At 38.7% G+C, this 18,765-nt stretch overlaps 1 protein-coding gene across 1 annotated transcript in view; it reads right to left on the bottom strand.

Annotated features, from left to right (window-relative positions):
• Positions 1–2,975: 2,975 nt before the first annotated feature.
• Positions 2,976–18,765, bottom strand: part of CTDSPL2 (CTD small phosphatase like 2) — a 43,352-nt gene continuing 27,562 nt past the window's right edge. Inside the window, exons 6-13 of the mRNA XM_080395017.1 lie at positions 18,070–18,148; positions 17,681–17,792; positions 16,660–16,746; positions 9,163–9,225; positions 8,988–9,067; positions 6,566–6,692; positions 5,582–5,677; positions 2,976–5,092 (exon numbers count right to left, since the gene is read on the bottom strand). Of these exons, the coding sequence (XP_080251143.1) occupies positions 5,027–5,092; positions 5,582–5,677; positions 6,566–6,692; positions 8,988–9,067; positions 9,163–9,225; positions 16,660–16,746; positions 17,681–17,792; positions 18,070–18,148 (710 nt within the window). The 3' untranslated portion in view covers positions 2,976–5,026. The remainder of the gene's footprint in view (positions 5,093–5,581; positions 5,678–6,565; positions 6,693–8,987; positions 9,068–9,162; positions 9,226–16,659; positions 16,747–17,680; positions 17,793–18,069; positions 18,149–18,765) is intronic.

Below are 18,765 nucleotides of genomic sequence, written 5' to 3' on the forward strand. Positions count from 1 at the left end.
GCCGGATCAGCTCCCAGCACAGGCTTACCACGTGGCTGCGCGAGAACCAGCGCGGCACAAGGAAGAAGGTAAAATGTGACCCAGGGAGGGATGGAAAAGCAGGAGAGAAAGCCTCCTGGGCTTTCTTGTCAGTCATCACATTCCAACTTCACACTCTTTGCAGAATGGATTTTGAAGTCCCTTTTCACTCAAATCCTCAAAGCAATCTTCTTGCCTGAAGATGCTGACGAAACGTGATGGATTACCGCTCCCAGGAAGAGGCATTTGTCGCATGAAAACGAAGACGTTTACCTCATTCTCGGGAGGTGAGGGCCCCAGCTAGCTGTGCGCTGCCGTCTGCTGCTTGCTGCACTGCCTGTGTGACAGCGGCTGCTTTATATCTTCTTGTATCCATCCTTAACAATGAGGTTAAAGAAGTTTAATGGCACGAAACATGGAAATGGCATGACTGCAGATCAAAGGTACCGTCTGTCCTCTTTGCCACGTAGATCCATAGAAGTCCTTTCACCAGAAAAATACTGCCTGTGTAACATAATGCTCTACTGGGAGTGGAAGACGTTATTTTAATGGAGTAATTTGTTTCTCTTGGCACCTGCTTGAAGAAACTTGTCCAGCTGAACTGATGTCATACCAGTAGGTATTGTCCATTTTTTAAACTGACAATTTTTAAAACTGACAATGGGTGGCGAACGTTTGCTTTTTGGCCTTGTCTTCTTGAATTCTATTAAAGTTCTAATTTAGCTCTCCGATCTGTGCAAGCATTAATTTCACGTTGAGATTTTAGCTTTGCCAAGGTGTGCGCTCCAAGTCCTTACAGTGGAACATAACAGGAGCCCCGCAGCAAGGGGACGGAGGAAGGCACGGTTCGCTTTTCTAATTCCCCACGCTTGGGCGTACTTGGTGCTAACGCAGTCCTCGCTCGGAAGTGAGAGGAATGACAGCAAGGCTCACACGACTGGTTCAGCAGCCACAATTCCCTGCAACGCAGGCATCTTATCACAGGCAGAGGCTTGCCTTCGTTTCCGTATATATGGTGAAGTTATGAGTCTCATCATCTACTTTAATATACTAACGATACATGGTTGATACAAGTTGGTTTAGAGAAAGAAGAATAAAAGATACCATTTGCAATGCAATGCTATAAGGAAGCCAGAACCAGGAGGAATTATAAAGGAATATGGGTATTTACTCAGTAGAGTCACAGTATCTTTGTGTTACTGGGCAGCCTGCCTTACGCAGCGAGCAGGCTGTACTGCTAAAGGCTGTTTCGGGCTGCGGGCCCACATCACTATTCTGCCGGCGGCAGATGTGCTATGAGATTTGCACCCGCTCCATCTCCTCATCTGCTCCTTCCCGGTCCCTTTCCCCACTGGGGCTCGATGCTCTTCCAGCTGCGCCAGTCCAACCACCAGTACGATTGCCCTTGAACTTGGACGCTGGGAAGAGCTGCGCTGGGGGAGGGGAGACGATGTGCCACGAAAATGACGCTTGCTTCTCACAGCAAGCGAGAGCAACTGCCCCGCCAGCTCTGCTGCCAGCGGCAGACTGACCCGGCAGCGCTCCTGCCGGCGCTGCGTCCTGCTCTCCTTCAGCACAGCGCTCGCACACCTGATTATCTTTGATCACGCATTTCAGTGCTTTGTTTAAAGAAGGTAAGTCTCCTTAGCATGCCTTTGGTTGATACCACTCTTGGGATTCTTTCATCATGTCTTGAAACATTCAGGCTTTCTGATACATCTCAAAAATAATGAAAAAATGTTTTCCTACACAGATGGAAGGTGAAATGAATCAAAGGTGGAAAGGAAGTCAGTAATACCAAGGTGAATGCTATTCCAGCTGTATAGCAACTTAAGGAAAACAACCAAACAAAAAAGATTGAACATGTATTGCCAAAATAAGTATGAAAGACGTTATTTTGCTGTCAGAACCAAGAATGCTTAAACCTAGAACAGAATACATATGGACATGTAAAATTAACACATGAATACCACGATCAAGCGAAAGACCATAATGAAATCATTAAGAACTTTGGAAATAGGATGTTGCGTTTTCTAAAAATACATAAAATTGGAATAAATGATACAGCTACAAGATTAACTGCTTAATTCTACATTCAAGACTCGAGTAATGCACATAGTTGAGACCCCCCCAGTTATCACCGTCAGTTTTGGTGTGCACAACTTGATCCAGACTCACATCTGAGGAACAGTTAAGTCTCACCCTCGAGAGTAATGAGACGAAAATAAAACCTGGTGGATTGTAACTTTGCTTCATGCAAAGATCGTTTGTGTCAGAAGTGATTGACATTTTTAGGAACTTGCATTTTCAAGAAGGTAGACTCATTCTGCAAAGAAAGTTCAGAATGATAAATACCAGACTTGCAGCACATTAAAATAATAATATTTAATATGTTTACTAAGCAGTCTCCGTTATTTTTGTTGTGCATCTATGTAGAACTAAATCCCTCAATTTACATTTTGATTTCCCTCACTGATCTGATCATCACAACACAGATACAGCTGTAAAGTGCAATGTATGCTTTGGTCTCCTTAACTAAAGAAAGCACTTTTAGAACGGTTTTAGCCAAAGATAGGACCCACGTGTTTAAGGACATTCTTTGAACAGATGATCATCTCTTTTTACAGTCAGAGAAAAGCTATGAACTACTTAACAAAACTCGTTTCATTCTGGTAGACTACTGAATTTTAAAGCAGTTCTATTATGTCAGTGACTTGGAGAAATTTGGAAGAATCCCACATTAAACAAGGATTCACTGTAACCCTAAATCTGAGATTTTTGATTAGTTTTACAGTTTAACGAACAACTGAAAAATAGTTGGCAAACCATGTAGCAATTGAAATACAAGCTGACCATTTTCAAAATCTATAAATATTTCCAGAACCATCTTATCGACATAAAAACAGGAAGGAACGGGGGATGGTTACAGGGTTCACACGTCTGCGCAAAAGCATATATAAAGGTAATGTTATGTACATTTTATTTCAATAAAGACATAAGACAAACAGCGTAAAGATGCCCAGATGCCCTAAAGATAAATACATTTAAAAGATTCTCATTAAAATGAATCTGTAGTATTTCTTTCCTGCAAGCAAAATACCTTTCTTTAAATACAAAAAAAATCAGTATTCTGAATTGCAAATGTTTTCACTTTTTTGCAGAAAATCTGCCATGATGATTTTCTTTTTTAATGAATAAGGATTTTCCACAAAACAGGCTTGCTCTACATGCTAAGTTTTTTAAACAGTTCAGTGACACAATGTGCTAGCTACATACACAACAGATAATATAGTAAGAAAACACTCAACCTGATGAAAAGTTAAAATCTTCATTAATACACTGGAAAAAGTTGACATAACTCATGCCTTTTAAAATCAAAAAATACAAAAATTAAATGTTTTCCTAAAAAGATTTTCCTTATTTTAAGGACTCATTTGAAAATGAAGCTGCATGTAATTTGTACAATAAAATTGTACAAGTAAACAGGTAATATACATAAAAAATTAATTGACATACTTCTCAATTATCAGTTGTCCACCTTTAATTTCCAATACTGTACTTTCTTAACAAGCATACAAAATATCAAACTTCTCTTTAGAAAAAGTGCCGTTCTGTGACATCTTTTACACAAAAACAGTCTGAGCCTATGGCGTGTTAATGCAGTCGAGAGGCAAAGCATCCTAACTTTTACAAATTATACCTTCCATAAAAAGCCTCCTGAAAAGGAGATTACACACCATTATAAAAATATCCACCTCTTGTGGTAGCTGCATTAGAGAACCAAGGCTGAAAGACTATTTCCATATAGCATAGCAAACCACTAGGATAGCAGACTGCCTGCCTCGGTGGCGTGGGAGTGTACTGTACCACAGGATTGTGCATAGTTACTGCCAGGTACCTTCGCTGTCACACAGAGCTTAAAACTGATTGTAACGACGAGTGTCACAGGGGTACCATCAGCCCATGCAAAACATCTTACAATACTGAGCCACTGTGCAGAATACTTCAATCTTGGAGGAAACAGAAGGCAGCAGTAATTGAATTGCATCAAACCTAAGAGGTGACCAAACTAGTTCTCCTTTCAAGATCTGCATGCACAGCATAGTCTGAGGTATTCCTTGTCCATCAGTTGTTTGTGCCACTGCAAGATATTGTCTGTCCAGAGTACATGCCATCACAATGGTTTAAAATATTCTGAATATTAGTAATTCTTATATTCTTCTTATCTAGCCAGTCTCTTGATTTTTGAAAAGATTTCAACTACAGTAGAATATTACAGAAAGAAAATATAAATGCAGGGGTTTTCTTTCTAAATGAAACTTACGTGGGCTAAAACTAGAGAATATTTTTAAACAAATATACAGTATGCAGGCAGACAAAGCAGGAAAACGGCCATCCAACTGTTTAATAAAAAACTAAGAAAATTTGGCTATTTCCAGAAAAACTATGAAGCGCCTCAACTAAAAGGAATGCATAATGAAATTCTAATCTAATACAGGTCAAAAATGTAAAAAGGTTATAAACCTTAACAGGAAAAATAAAACAACTTTTACTGGCCATTCCTGTTGAAATGAGAATCTTAAAAGTAACAGAAAAGTGGCTACAAACCCACTTAGAGCACCGAACAGAGAGAAAATAAGAGTCCATTTTCAATCTCTGTTATATCATAAAATCCTGTGTTTCTACAGGTCAAACTGCTGGTGGCAGAAACAGAATTCTTTATAAACTGCAGATGTCCTGTACATAAAAAAATTTCATTGGAGTTGCACTAGTTCTAAAGACTTTTCTGTTCTAGCCTACCTACTGTGTTGTACTGTATTGTACTGAATGTATTCAATCTCAGATATATAAAGTCTCTTTCCGTAACCCTTGATTATTGTTGGGCACCAAAGATAAGAAAAGCAAGACGGGGTACAAAAATGCAAAATTTCAACAGTAATGGCAATGTTTTGTTTTAGTCCAAAAGGGTCCTGCATTTTCTCCCCCTTCAGTAATTAGACAAAAGGCTTTAATCTGGGGGTAGCAAGTCATGCAAGCGAAATCTGTCTCTGATGTGAGGTCGGACATCTTCGTTCTGTAGGGGGGAAAAGAAAAAACACAAAGGCGCAGGTTTTAGGAGAATGAACACATCTATAAGTCAGATTTTAACAGGGTCAATTTTCTAACACCGGTATTTTAACGAAACAAAATATAAGGCATGAATATATGTAAACACAAGAGACTTACAGAAATAACTACCTAACATCCACAACAATTTATTTGCCTTTTAAAAATAAAGACACACATCACAGCCAACGGACGTTACCATTCTACAGTCCCTGATTAAAAGCACAGTTAGAAATAACGGCAGCCCGTCTCTGGCTATGTCAGTCAGTCTGGTGCATACTCGGAAACACTGCCCAGAGCCCCCTTTTCAAAGGGAGCCATACGTGACTTTTAGCAGTCTACATCTCAGCGACTCAAAAAAAAAAAATAAATCTTTAAATACGTGACAGTACCTGAAAGAGCTACGTAAAGTTTTTGGGTGGCAGGTAAGGAAGAGCCACATCAAGGAAGCACTTACCAGCTCTACAAGTTTCTCCAGAAACGGAATCAATTTTAGGAGCTCGTTGTCATTTTTATCCATGAACCAGCTTTCTATAGGAATTCCATTTGAAAGCTGAAGTAAGAAAAAAAAAAATCAATGAAAACCAATGAATGATTTATACTTAAGTTACCTAAAAATACTGTGAAATAGCATTTGGGTGAAAAATCTTTCCAAGCTAGAGTTTATTAATATGTATTTTTCCTCTAAACTCTATATTACAATTCACTTCCAAAATATCTCCTTCCTTTGCATACATTGCTACAAAAATTTCCACATCAAAGCTGAAACAGAACTAGCTCTAGAAGTTCTGCTGAACTGAAAAGCGCTGGTATGTTCAGAAATTTTTTTGTTAAAACACCCATGGATCCTAACTGTGTACTGACTTCAGGCAGTTTGTGCAAATGAGCCTAAGTCAAACAGCTTTTTGGGTTTTTGCTTCTTTAATGTCGGTAAGACGCGAGAGACCACATTCTGCACTTTGTCTGTGTAACAGACTAACTGGACTAGTCATGTACCACACTTCTGGGAAAATCTAAATCACAGGGTAGAACTTTATAACATTTACGCATAAGCAATTTTCCCAGCTGTGTGTCACTTCAACCAGCAGTTTGTTCTTGAATCATTTCACTAGCATTAAAAACCTAAATCCACAATGGAGCGCAAGCGACAGACTTAGCAGACTGGTGGTTTCTTTAGAAAAGCTGAATAAGAAACACAACTGCCTGGCGATACAGTCTGTTCGCGTAAGAAATCACTTGGTGTGCGCTTATCAGCTCTTCGCGAAAACAAAAGAAAAGCAAGCAAACCTTAGTGATGTGTTACAGTTTGGTTTGTAGACTTAAATACAAACTTAAGCACAAAGCTTAAAGAAGAAGTTAAATCAAAATGTAGCGTTCCTCTGTCTTCCTTCAGAAAGTTTTTCACCATACCTGAAAAGTTTGCTGACAGCAGCATCCTTACCTGATAAGCAAAGGCTTGCGGTGAATTGTCAATGATGATCGTTTTTGAAAGATCTCTACCAAGAATGTTTAAATCCTTTATGTAATTTCCTTGTACGCAAACACAATGCTCACGGAAAAGTCGATGCCTGTGAATAAAGTAAAATACTAATCAATGAGACAAATTACACCACATACATTGCGAAGGGGAAAAGTTAACTTTGCCAAATGTTACTCAGTATTTTTCTCTTCCGATCTACTAGCTCCTTTTAAAGAGTTGTTCCCTTTTTTCCTTTCTCTTTTGAGCTTTTTACCGGTGAAATTACTAGTTAAGGTAATTTTATATTAACCTAGTTCTGCAGGTGATTGATTGTATGTAAACAGAAAAGCTCAACTCAGATGTAACAGATATTTGCAAACGGGGTCTTGCTTTCTAACCATTTTTGCAGACAGATTAACAAAGGGATCCAAAATACTCAACAGATTTTGTAAGGCCCCAAGATCTGAGATTAGTTCTGCACAGGAGCCAGTTTATTGGGATTTATTATCCCTTTCTGTTGCTCCAGCTGTTGCAGTACATGGCATTCCCATGCCACTGCATGCTAGAACACAAAGTACCAGAAGAAATGTTTTCTATGTTACCTCTGTTCACAATTAACCTATTTCAGTTATTAGAGCTTGAAAAAAGCCTCGAGGCCTAAACATTCCATCAACTCCCTTTCCAATTAGTCTACTCCCCTTTAATTTATTACAGAAGAAATGTACAGCTAGACTAAAACGACTCTGATTAAAAATAACACCAGGAATAAAGCTCACATTTCACGGAATATCAACATAATTACAATTTTAAAATAAATTGTAAACTAGACAGATTTAGAGTTTTACACAGTCGTATTAAGAGTGCAGTTTCTTTAAGGCTGCTTATATTTTTAAATGAAGTTTTTAGAAGCTGTACATAGTGTGCTTAATTTCATAAAGGGGTTGAGTTCCTAACGTTGCTATGGAGGAAAATAAGCTGATGCCTCGGCAGCAAACGAATTTATATATAGATTCTGAGTCACACGTGTGGAGTGCCTGACAAGTCTACCTTTAGGCTAATGTCAAAACTAATCATGCCTTGATGTCAGCTTTTCAGTGGCACATGAATCACAACTAAATTCATGCATCACATGAACCTTTCTGCAAATTCTTAGAATATTGTTTGGCTGTATACTTTGTTATCTCTTTCCTGTTCTCTTCTAACGCAGTTAAAATTGCAGTCCTGAATCATACGTATTAGGTTCTTGGAGAAAGATTTTTAAAGCTATGAATGCACACTTAAGACTAATTTTCTTCAAGTGCCAATATCTTGCTCGTTCACGCATTTCAACGATTGGAAGTATCCGAAAGTCTCGTTTTGTTTGCCCATTCAAAACGCAGTGGCAAGCAAGTTTAGCAAAACCAAACCAGGATCCTGCTGTGCATGCCACACAAAAACAAGCAGTGAGATGACCGTTCCTGGATGAAAACTATTGAACAGTTTTATCCTTACGCTTTTAAGGAAAATGAGTTACTGTGTGCCTGAACTGCCAAGTGGAAACAGTGGATGCAACCACTCTCTCAGTCCAAATGGCAAGTTCGTTATGCGTGTAAAGAAAATCAAGTTTTCAGCTGAAGAACAGGACAATAAGAAGATGCAGAGAAGTGCTTTGCCAGTGTGTCCCAGGCACAGAATTTAAACAGTTCTGATTATTATCAGGCACAGTAGTTTACTTTCCTTATTTGGGACACCCTGTGTAGGGTGAATCCCTGAGAAGGCTCCTCTTCGGTTTCAACTTTCCCACCTAACGGCCCACCTTCCAGATGAGAATAACAGAAAGAATCTCATCTGGTGGAATTTCTTTATGCCTTAAGGAACTGTTCTTGAGAGATGCTAATCCCTTCCAAACCAAGCTCAGTATTAAGAAGTGAAAAACCAAAACAACTCTAATACAAATCCCACACAAAAATTACTTTGTGATTGAGTAAGAAATAAAAATATGCTGATTGTAAAGGTAACTATACAATTATTTATAAATAATAAATCGATTTTGAACAGTTCAAAAGTAACACTCAGTTCATTTTCTTTAGTAGTAATGTGCATTCCAAAGCAGCTCAAACACATTTTTGATACCCAAGACATCATTTTCTTCGAGCAAGCCTAACACAGCAGAGCACGAATGGGTTTGGGTTTTGGCCACAGAGGGCAACGTAAACCACCTGGGTTTAGCTTATCACCAAGACAATAATTCAATCGCTTCATTGGATTTTTCTCTCACTTTCAGACTAGAGTCTGAAACACAAAGAATCAGTTTAGTGAGACACACTGCAATAATGAATGTCAGCATCACTTTCTTCACCACATTTGTTAGGAAACAGTACGTAGTTTGCTTACAACAGGTACATTCACGATTTTCTATCTTTACCTGACCAGCTGCTTTTTAGGGTCTAGTATGTTCAATAACTTGTCTGCATATACCTTCTTAGAAGCAGTAAAAAGAATGATCTACGGAAAAAAGAAGAAAAAGTAATTATTTTAGATATAAGTATGTGAATACAATTTAAAAACTAAATTCAAACGTAGTGTCTAATTGTTTTTACCTCATAAATCTGAGACATACGTTCCAGGAATTCTCGGAAGAATGGCCTTAACCGGACATAAACCTGAAGCAGAGATGGACTTTATTAAAGATTCAAGATACTTTAATCACCCGCACCACTAAGTATCACTTTGTAAAGATGAGGTTGAAAGGAGCATTATGAATAAAGTAAACAGCAAATATTAGCTTCCTACAGAATAATAATGCAATTAAAACAATGTTAAATCAGCTTGCAGCCTAAGCAGCTGTAAGTGAAAGCGTAAGATGATAAAATTAGGCTTAACAAATTTACTGGAAAATTTGATGGAATTAGAAATAATTCCAATTAAAATATAAAAGGTGGACAATCTCTAAAGAAAAACGAAACTTGTTGCTTTGGCTAAACATTTTGAATTAGCTTTCACCAGCTGGGCGGCATCAGTTCAATTACTAGATAATGTGTGCCAGCACATAAACCGAATAATCTTCTTAATAACCTTCTTCCACTAGGAATTACACATTGAATACGGGAGTGTCAGAAGCGAATAAAAAAAAAAAGAAAAAGAAAAAGAAAAAAGGTTTCAGCTGTTTCCAAATTTTCATAAATTCAGATATCACCAGCACAAAACTGCACATATACACGAATTATTCCCTGTAAAAAATTGTAGGCTTATGAGAACAGATACCAAGTTAGGAGACTTCTGCGTATCTCTCTCTGAATTAACTCAAAATACAAGACTTGGACTCACACGCAGGCATCTATATAAATCTGTAGCTTCAGGGCAATGGCCCAACATGCCGGCAGATGTGAGGGCACAGATCAAGCACCATCCTGTTCCTGTGGTATTACATTCAAATTTATATTTGAACGATGGCCTGGCATGGTGTTTGGCACTGATCTGGACCATCAGGGATTACATACACTGAGGAGTAAAAATGACAGCTGTACACTCTGCTTACCTTTCTTTTTGGTTCAGAGGTTACCCACATACAGAATTACAGTTCTGACAAAAGAGTTAGTAAAATAGCCAAAAAGAGAAGGGAGCACACAGAGCTTCTTTTAATTGAAACTGAGGTAATTTCAGCTTTTATCTTTTTTTAACATTCCAGTTAGGAATAGGCTTACATTTACATTCAAATCACAGGAAAACTCCACAAAGGATTTGTACTACTTGAACTGAATTGTATCAAATTTATATGTGGACACAACCAAGTGACCACAGGAGAACAAAAGGGGAATAACTTTAAGTGAATACAAAATTTCATATTGTTAGCACATACTGCAACACATTGTAGTCCTTTAAAGGAAGCACGTATTTCTAAACCCATGCAAATTTCATTATGTAGCTTAAAATTTGGTAGGGCTTTTATTCATTTCTTTCTTAAAGTTCTGACTTAAATTTGCAGAGCAACCAGTTATTACAGTAACATGTTTTGTCCCCCCTCCCCCAGAAGCAATCATCAAAATCAGACAGTCTCATCACGTCTGGCAATAGGATGTCTACTGGCATGTGAAGATACATTTGTTGACTAGGCAGACAATGTCTACTTCCCTGCTCATTCTGGCAAACCCACATTTTCAGGCAATAAAAAACTACCCGTCAAATCGGCTACCCGGAACAGTCTGGAGAGACTGCAGCCTGTGCTTGACAGGTTTCTGGGCTGCATTTAGCCAAGGTAACTACTGAAAAGCCAACTTTCTAAATACAGAGTTGACAAGTGTGTCTTCACACCACATCTCCTGTCAGCACTAAAATCTTTGTGAAAATGATACCTCATCTTGCCATACTAAGGTAGTGATGTTTTGCTCAAAGACTAGATGATGCGTTTACCTTAACACAAGAACGCAAGTAATGAATTAACACATAGTCGCCGGGTTGCTAAATAACATTTGACTTGTCTGCGATTGTAAATTCAGGGCAAATTGTTCAGGCTGTACCTAGCAAGCATATACAGCAGCCAGCAAACTCCCTAGCTGTAACCCAGAGCTTAAGGGAAGCTGAATTCTCTTTGCAAGTGCCAAAAGGATTACTCTGTTCATGTAATTTTTCCTGAGTAAATATTTATTCACTGCAACCTGAATCTGTCTCTTCAAAACTAAAAAGTAAGTCACAGAAAAGATACTAATGTTTCCACTGCACATGAGGTAACAGTTGCAAATAATGGTAGATAAAGAGGGTGATGTTCGATTCTAAGTTTTTTTCAGGAGCTTGATTTCAAATTAACAAGCCTACTCTCTGTTCTGAGAAGTTTAGAAACAGCCTCTTCAACAACTCTCCTACAAACTCTCCCAGAAACCAAAGCAGTAAGGCAAAGTATCTGCCGATATTTCAACTGCCACTAATATAAATAAAAACATTTTCCATATGATGTATATTTCCTTTTAAATCTGGATTGAGTAATACTGGTCACAATGGCCAGATTAAAGAATTTTAAAAATCATTCCAATAGATCAGAGAACAGTTATGGCTGCTTGGTTTCCTCATGTGTGCACACTCTTTCTGGTTTATTTTTTGATTTTTTAATATTTTTTTTAGTCTGTGGATAATCACAGCATCTTTGTAATGTGTTCTATTTTAGATTCCTGCCACACAGTTATAAGTGTGTAGCTATCTTAATACCAATGTTTCTCTAACAAGTTTGAATGCAAACAAGAAATCCAGGAAAAAATATTTCTTTTTAGAACATGTATTTCTAATTACAGCTTATACACACACCTATATAATTTAACAATGAGATCAATGGCAGATTCACTGGTCTGTTTTTACTGGTTTGTGACACACTGGCACAACCTAAGGCACCCACGTCATTACACCCAGCTACGATGAGCTGACACAGAACTCCAGATAACCAAAGTAGAAGAATTAAGTAACGGAAGTAGAACAAACCGCAGCCATCACTCTGATAAGTAGATCTAATATGAAAAGTAATTTTTAAAAACATAGATAGAAGTCTAATAATAATTGCCTCTACTTTTAATGACTGGAAGTTTGCCAACAGAGATACATGTCATCATCTGCTTCAAGGTGACTTATAAATGCATAACATATATGAAAAGCCCCTCAAAGTTTTTTTATGTTTTTGTTTGTTGTTCCCCTCCACCCCCAAATGATCATCACATCCTATTACTTCAATGGCAACAAAATCTAAATGTGCAAAATCAAAACTGTCATTCAATGTCTTCCTTGTTCAAAATACACCAGATTTAACTTCTTTGAAGGTGGAATCAGAAGGAAACATTATTCCTTTCATGCATTAAAAAAGCCCAACAAAAGACACGTTCCACTTGGTGTCAAAGTCTCTGTAATTACAATAATGAGTTTCAATATACCCGTAACATCTCTCTATACCTGATGATTTTACCATCATTTTACAAGGTGAGAACCAGAGAGAGGTTAGTTAACTTGCCCATGTGAAGCTCACTTACCCACTGCACATGCAAGATGAGCATTCTCCAGCACGGCAAGACCTCCTGCCCGGCCCAGCTGCATCCAGGTTCCCCACCTGGCCTTGGGGCATGCCAGACAACAATACCAGGCCAACCCGCCTGCCCTGCTCTTGCCTCAAACAGCCCTGAGCCAGCCTGCTGCGAGGACAGGTGGCACGTGCAGCCAGCCTTAGTTCAGCTGCATGAGACACACACGATGCACTGAGCTGGGTCTTGCTCCAGGCCTGGCAGCAGGACGGACTTGCCAGGCAAACAAGCCGGACTCATTTCCGACTGGACTGTGTCTTAAGTGACTCAAGACGAAGATCACCTCACTACCAGGCAGAACTGCCTGAAGTGTAGCCAGCCATGGCTCTTCAAGGGGCAGAAGTGCAATTCTAAAGGTTCTACTGAACTAAAATAAAGTCACAGAATCACAGACTCATAGAATCGTTGAGGTTGGAAAAGCTTTAAGACCATTGAGTCCAACCATTAGCCCAGCACTGCCAATTCCACCGCTAAACCACATCCCTAAGTGCCACGTCTACACGTCTGTTAAATGCCCCCAGGGATGGTGACTCCACCCCTTCCCTGGGCAGCCTGGTCCAGGGCTTGACAACCCTTTTGGTGAAGAAATTTTTCCTAATTTCCTGAACCTCCCCTGGCACAACTTGAGGCCATTTCCTCTTGTCCTATCACTTATTACCTGGGAGAAGAGTCCCACACCTACCTCGCTACAGTCTCAGGTAGTTGTGGAGAACATCTTCCCAACCTAAGTAAGACCAGATTTCTTTGTGGATGCTGCCCAGGATACATAAAGCTTCCTGGTTTTCAGATCCAAAGCTTGATGGCTCTTCTGTTATTTCCGAGAAACAGACCGAGTGGAGTTCATTAGAAGGGAGAGCCAGAATTCACAAGCATTGTTTGCCTCATTCCACTGCAGTAACAAAGTAAAGCAGCTAAGTCGGCACTGGCAACAGTAAGATGGGATACACGTCACACTGTATTCAGTAACCTACAACTGACCTATGGAGTTCCAGAACATCTTTCGAGGATCACAAAGATTGAAGGGAATTGTTCTGTGACAGATCAATAAAGATGCATTTCAACTGAAGAACGGAGTGAAAACATCTGCCTTTTGACTATGGCTGACGTGCAGGGAAGGTACCCTTGGAGTGGTACAGAGTGAGATGATCTTGTATCTGGGACTTGAAGCCAGCAACAGAAATAAAACCTCTTTACCAAGAAAAAAAAAAGATAAATTTCTTTGCAAGATAAGCTGCTTATCTTATTGTGTGAAGTAACAGAAAGCATACAAAGTCTAAAGTCCACAGCTGAAGAGCTGAACATTTATTTTTGTTTTCCAGTGAGATGTAAGACAGCACTTAACAGATATGGTACTTAATTTCAGCTTTGCGAAGACTGTATTTTTACTAAGTCCCAAATTTAAACACTGGCATAATTTAGAGATGTTTTTTCAACCAAGAAAACACAAACAAATTCATTGTCTCCAAAGCCTGAAGTAAGCAACCTCAACTGTACCCATTTCACAAATATGTTTTCTTTCTTTTCTTTTCTTTTGAAACAGAAACCAGTGAGTGTACATGACTAATCCAAAGGTTTCAAAAAAGCTGTATATCAGTGCAGAATCACATGGTAATTTTTAAGTTTGCAGAACACTGCTCTATGCTCAGACATTAAATAGTCCTTCCGCATAGCTCTGGGTAAGTTGTGAGAAATAACTTAAGAGCAAACAAGCCCATATTTTTAGAAACCTTTCTTTAAAAACAGACCATCGCTTACAATCGATGAAACAAGCAATAACAGAACCGAGTTCATGTGCGTGAAACTTGTGCCTGACTCACAGCCAACTGAGTTTCGCTGTTATTTTATAACAGACCTCCTAGAACCCAAGTCAGTCTAATTCTTAGTGTTGTATCCTACGATGGCCAGTTCTGGAGCATCTTTTTGAGAAAGTGCCTGGTTTCTCATCACAATATTACTGCAAAAGCACTGGCTTGATGCCTTCAGATGGGTAAGAAAACTGAAACGCTCTGCACCCAGGCTCACACCTGTATTAATGTTAGTCAGACTTAATGGGAGAAGGCAAAGACGTTCTGTAGGAAAATGAGCACTGAACTAGGTTCTACTCCTTCTTAAAAAATAATTAATGTCTAATATTTCTGGAAAACCTACATTAAAGTAGTACCTATTTTTGTAACAATGAAAAACATCTTCAGAAACATTTCTTCCACATCTAGCATTGTTTTTGGTGGCTTATATTATGCAATACTTTATAGATAGTAACTTGCTGATTTCTACTTTGCTCAGTCAGCTTAGTGTCTGCTTCTCTGTTGCCAGCTGAAATTGCTTTCAAAATGAAATATGAAGACATGAAATTAACAGGACTATACCAGAGGTGATAGTCAACTTGGTAAGTAAAACAAATTTTAAAAGCTGATAAATAGCTAATCACTGACAAAACCGCTAAGGGTATGAAATACCAACAAACAACTTTTCAACTTTTATCACAGGAGATGATTATATGTCTTTTTGCTTATTGTACCTTAGTTAAAGATGAACTTAAAATGTTTGACTTGCTTGTTACTGTTATCTAGGAAGAAGTACATGTTTTTTCAGTGTCTAGTGTGATGTAAACCCAGGAAAACAGAATACAGCGATCAGAAGAGTGTGCTCAAAGACAGTGGCCAACTTTCTCAAGCCTGCAAGAAGCTATTGTTCTTCAGCAAACCCAGGCTAGTCTCTAGAGAGCCAAGAGAAAACTTATCCAGGACTCACACATACTGATACTGTACTGTATCAAGGGCTATACACGCTTGTGTACAGTGCTGTTAAATAAAGCATTAGAAATATTTTAAGTCATACTCTACACTGACTTCCATTTCCTAAAGGCAAAATCCAAGTTAGATCTCAGCATAAACAATCAGTCACTAGAAGGACCACAGTTATAGACAGAAAATACTCAAATCATACTGAGATCTTGTAAGAGAAGGAAAGAAAGAAAATGAAGCTTTAGTCTTCCTGATTCTGTTAGCAGTGTCAAGAACCACCGAAGAACTAATTCTAAGGCTCCTTCCAAGTTCAACCTGGAGAAAACTGTGCGTGACCATCACCAAATAAGAGAGAAGATAAACTCATGTTTAAGAATTATTTCAGCTTTTCAGATTCCAAGGGGTTTTATATGCAACAATAAAGAGAAACATTTTTAAAATCATGAAAAATACCTGGACAAGTGTCTTTTTAAGGTGTCTGATGACTGGCTCATTCTCCAAAGATACTACAGTGGGGTCCAATATCGTGCGAACTACATGGTGGGGAAGCTGTTGCTACTCCCAGGTACATCACACAAAAGGACCTGAGAACAACAGCCTGGGTCAGAGCAGCATCTTTGGTAGTTGCTGGAAGAGAGTTCCTCCTTCCCATGCTTGTTCCTCTGTGGTACGTCAATGTAAACACACACAACTGACAACACCTCCTAAAGCAGAACGAAAACCTATATCTAGCAGTCTCTGCAAGACAACCAAAAAAATCACTCTAAGTGCCCAGCAGACTCTCTAGGAGTAAAGAGGTAGAACTGGCACTAGCAAAGCGTGCAGCAAGACTTAACGACCAAGACAGATCCTAGTTCATGTCAGTCCTCTGAAGATGTCTTCTATGTAGAAAGAAACGATCAAGGGAAGAAAATTAACAGTCCATGAGAAGCTGCACCTGGGAAATGATCCTGGCCAAACTGTCAGTGTTCCTGCCTCCACCTGCTGGCAAGGAGAAACGGTGCTGCTGCAGATCGCAGCTACACAGACCATTCACATGCTCTCAGCAATGAGTGTGCACAACTGGAACCAGTGAACCATGTCACCACGTTTTGGTGGCAAAAACCAGCGCTCCACCGGGTTTCTAATACAGGGTAACCCGCCTCGCAAAACTGGACAGCTGCAGTTTATAACCCAGACAGTTGTTAAAAGCCAGACAGTTACTTATCTCTCGTAAAACAAGGTAACAAAATGCACACAGCAAGAATCCTTATCTTAAACAAAATTAAAAGGTATATACTTTTCTATGCGCACTAATTACCTGGTAAATGACATCTTGAAAAAGAACTGGAAAAGTGAGTGCAGCATCTTCTAATTCATTTAGACTACAGTGCACTAATGTTTCATCCTATTAAAAAAAAAAAAAAAGACTGTATAAAAGAAAGAAAAGATTGTGAAAAGAATACTGAAAACAGAAGTAATTTTCTGGACTTCTATGCTCATTTTAAGGTAGGTTTATTTAGTCTGGAAAACCTATTTTGTGCAAGTGCTGTCAAGACTGAAGAAAAATTCCTAGAATGAATTATACATTTCATTATTCTTACAGTTTTTGAAAAATTTCAGTTAGAATTGTGTGCTAGGGGCATAATTATAAGAAGATATTTTAATTTTGTAGGCTATCCTGTCATTCAGTTCCAACCTGCATCTGTCAGTTTGAATAATCTATCCATTCATATGGCCACTAGAGGACAGGCCAGCTGAAACTCTTAATGGTAAAATAATGTTCCTGATGTCATTAACAGGGTCTGAAACAGCTTTCAAAACAGAGATATTAGAAGAAATTATTTTAACGATAAATATATTTTCTATGAATATTTTAAAAAGTGGATTTGTGCCCTCTAAGAAACGAATGTTTTAAGAATTAAAAGATACGCTCTTGAGCAATCTTGATGCAAGACATATGAAGCTGAATTTTCCTATTTATTACATCTCATTCAAGTTTTCCTATTTATTACATTTCTTTTTTCTTCCAAATTGGATTTAGGAAAACTTTCTGGGGACAGATAACTCTTTTATTTGAGACGACGAAAATTGCAATGCCTTATTTTTTTCTCATCAGGATATTAAGTATTCAACAAATACAGCAAGCATTCTATTCTTGCCACTATTAATGTGTTAGGTTTTTTTAATGCAGACTGTATTGAACTAAAAATACAAAAAATTGCATAATATTCAACAAGGCCTTTTTGTTGAAAGGAAACAGTGTTAATTTCAGCAACAAACAAGATGAACGAAACGCTACCTACCCCCTGCCTTTGGTATGTGTTTATAAAGGTATTTACCAAGTCTAGAACTAATGAGAATTCTGGTGTGCTTCTTGTTTTCAGTGGAAGAGCTGGCTTCCTGTTAAGTTGTTCTTCTGTTAGTGGTGGAACATGTTTGATGAAATAATATCTGAAAAGAACACAGATTTTGCTGTAGAAATGTATACAAATTATTTAACTGGTAATGTTGTAGCCCAGCTTATTATTTCAAATATTTAACGCTGCACAAGAAATAAGTATTTTACATTGAAAAAAACTCCACACCAATATACACTTACTTTTTTTAACTTAAGAGCTTTTGGAATTCATTACCACAACATAAAAATGTTCCAACTTAAATAAAAAGGCCTTAATCCAATACCCGAAATGATCACTTTAATATTTTCAGTACAAACATCAGCACTTACGGATCAAAGACTTCCCAGTCTTCTTCATAGGTGGCTTCTGCATGAGCTGATGAGTAGCCACTGTCTGGAGATACTGGTGCTAAAATTCAACGAAAATGACCAAAACAAAAAAATAAAACAAAAAAACCACAAGAGCTAGTCTTATTAGTGCAGTTTTTAAAAGTGAAAATTTGCACTTGATACACGAATGCTTCAATAGTGAAAAAACCTCTCCCTGCAGCCCCCGCCTCCTGTAGCCCCGTTTCCCCTGAAATAGCCTGCACAGCCCCTCAGGGAGCTGGATGTCACATTGTGCCACAGAACTTTGTGACCGTAAGACACAGCAAGGCACCCATGCAGCCTGTGACGAGGTGAGCTACCGGGGTGCACGCCGCAGCCTAAGCAGCTAGCCCAACTCTTCTAGCCCGCAGCCCACTCTCACCTCGTGCCTGAGGGCCCTTCTGAAACAAGGCAGCAGAGCCCCTCGGAAGGGCTGCACGGGACCCCCGGCTCACACCTCAGCCCCGCTACTTAGAGGCTCAGTTTACTTCTGTGAAAGTAGTCCTCAAAATCCTCCACACTACTTAACTACCAATGTTTTCAGAGTCTAGGGAGGATTAGGTAAGAATTTGATGCTGGCCATGCACAAAGAGGAGAAGGTGAGTTTAAGGGATACAATTTTTGTCAAAAAAAGACATATGATAGTCTTTTGAAGAA

This window comes from Falco punctatus (genome assembly GCF_963210335.1).
Source record: "Falco punctatus genome assembly, chromosome: 7".
Taxonomy (NCBI): domain Eukaryota; kingdom Metazoa; phylum Chordata; class Aves; order Falconiformes; family Falconidae; genus Falco; species Falco punctatus.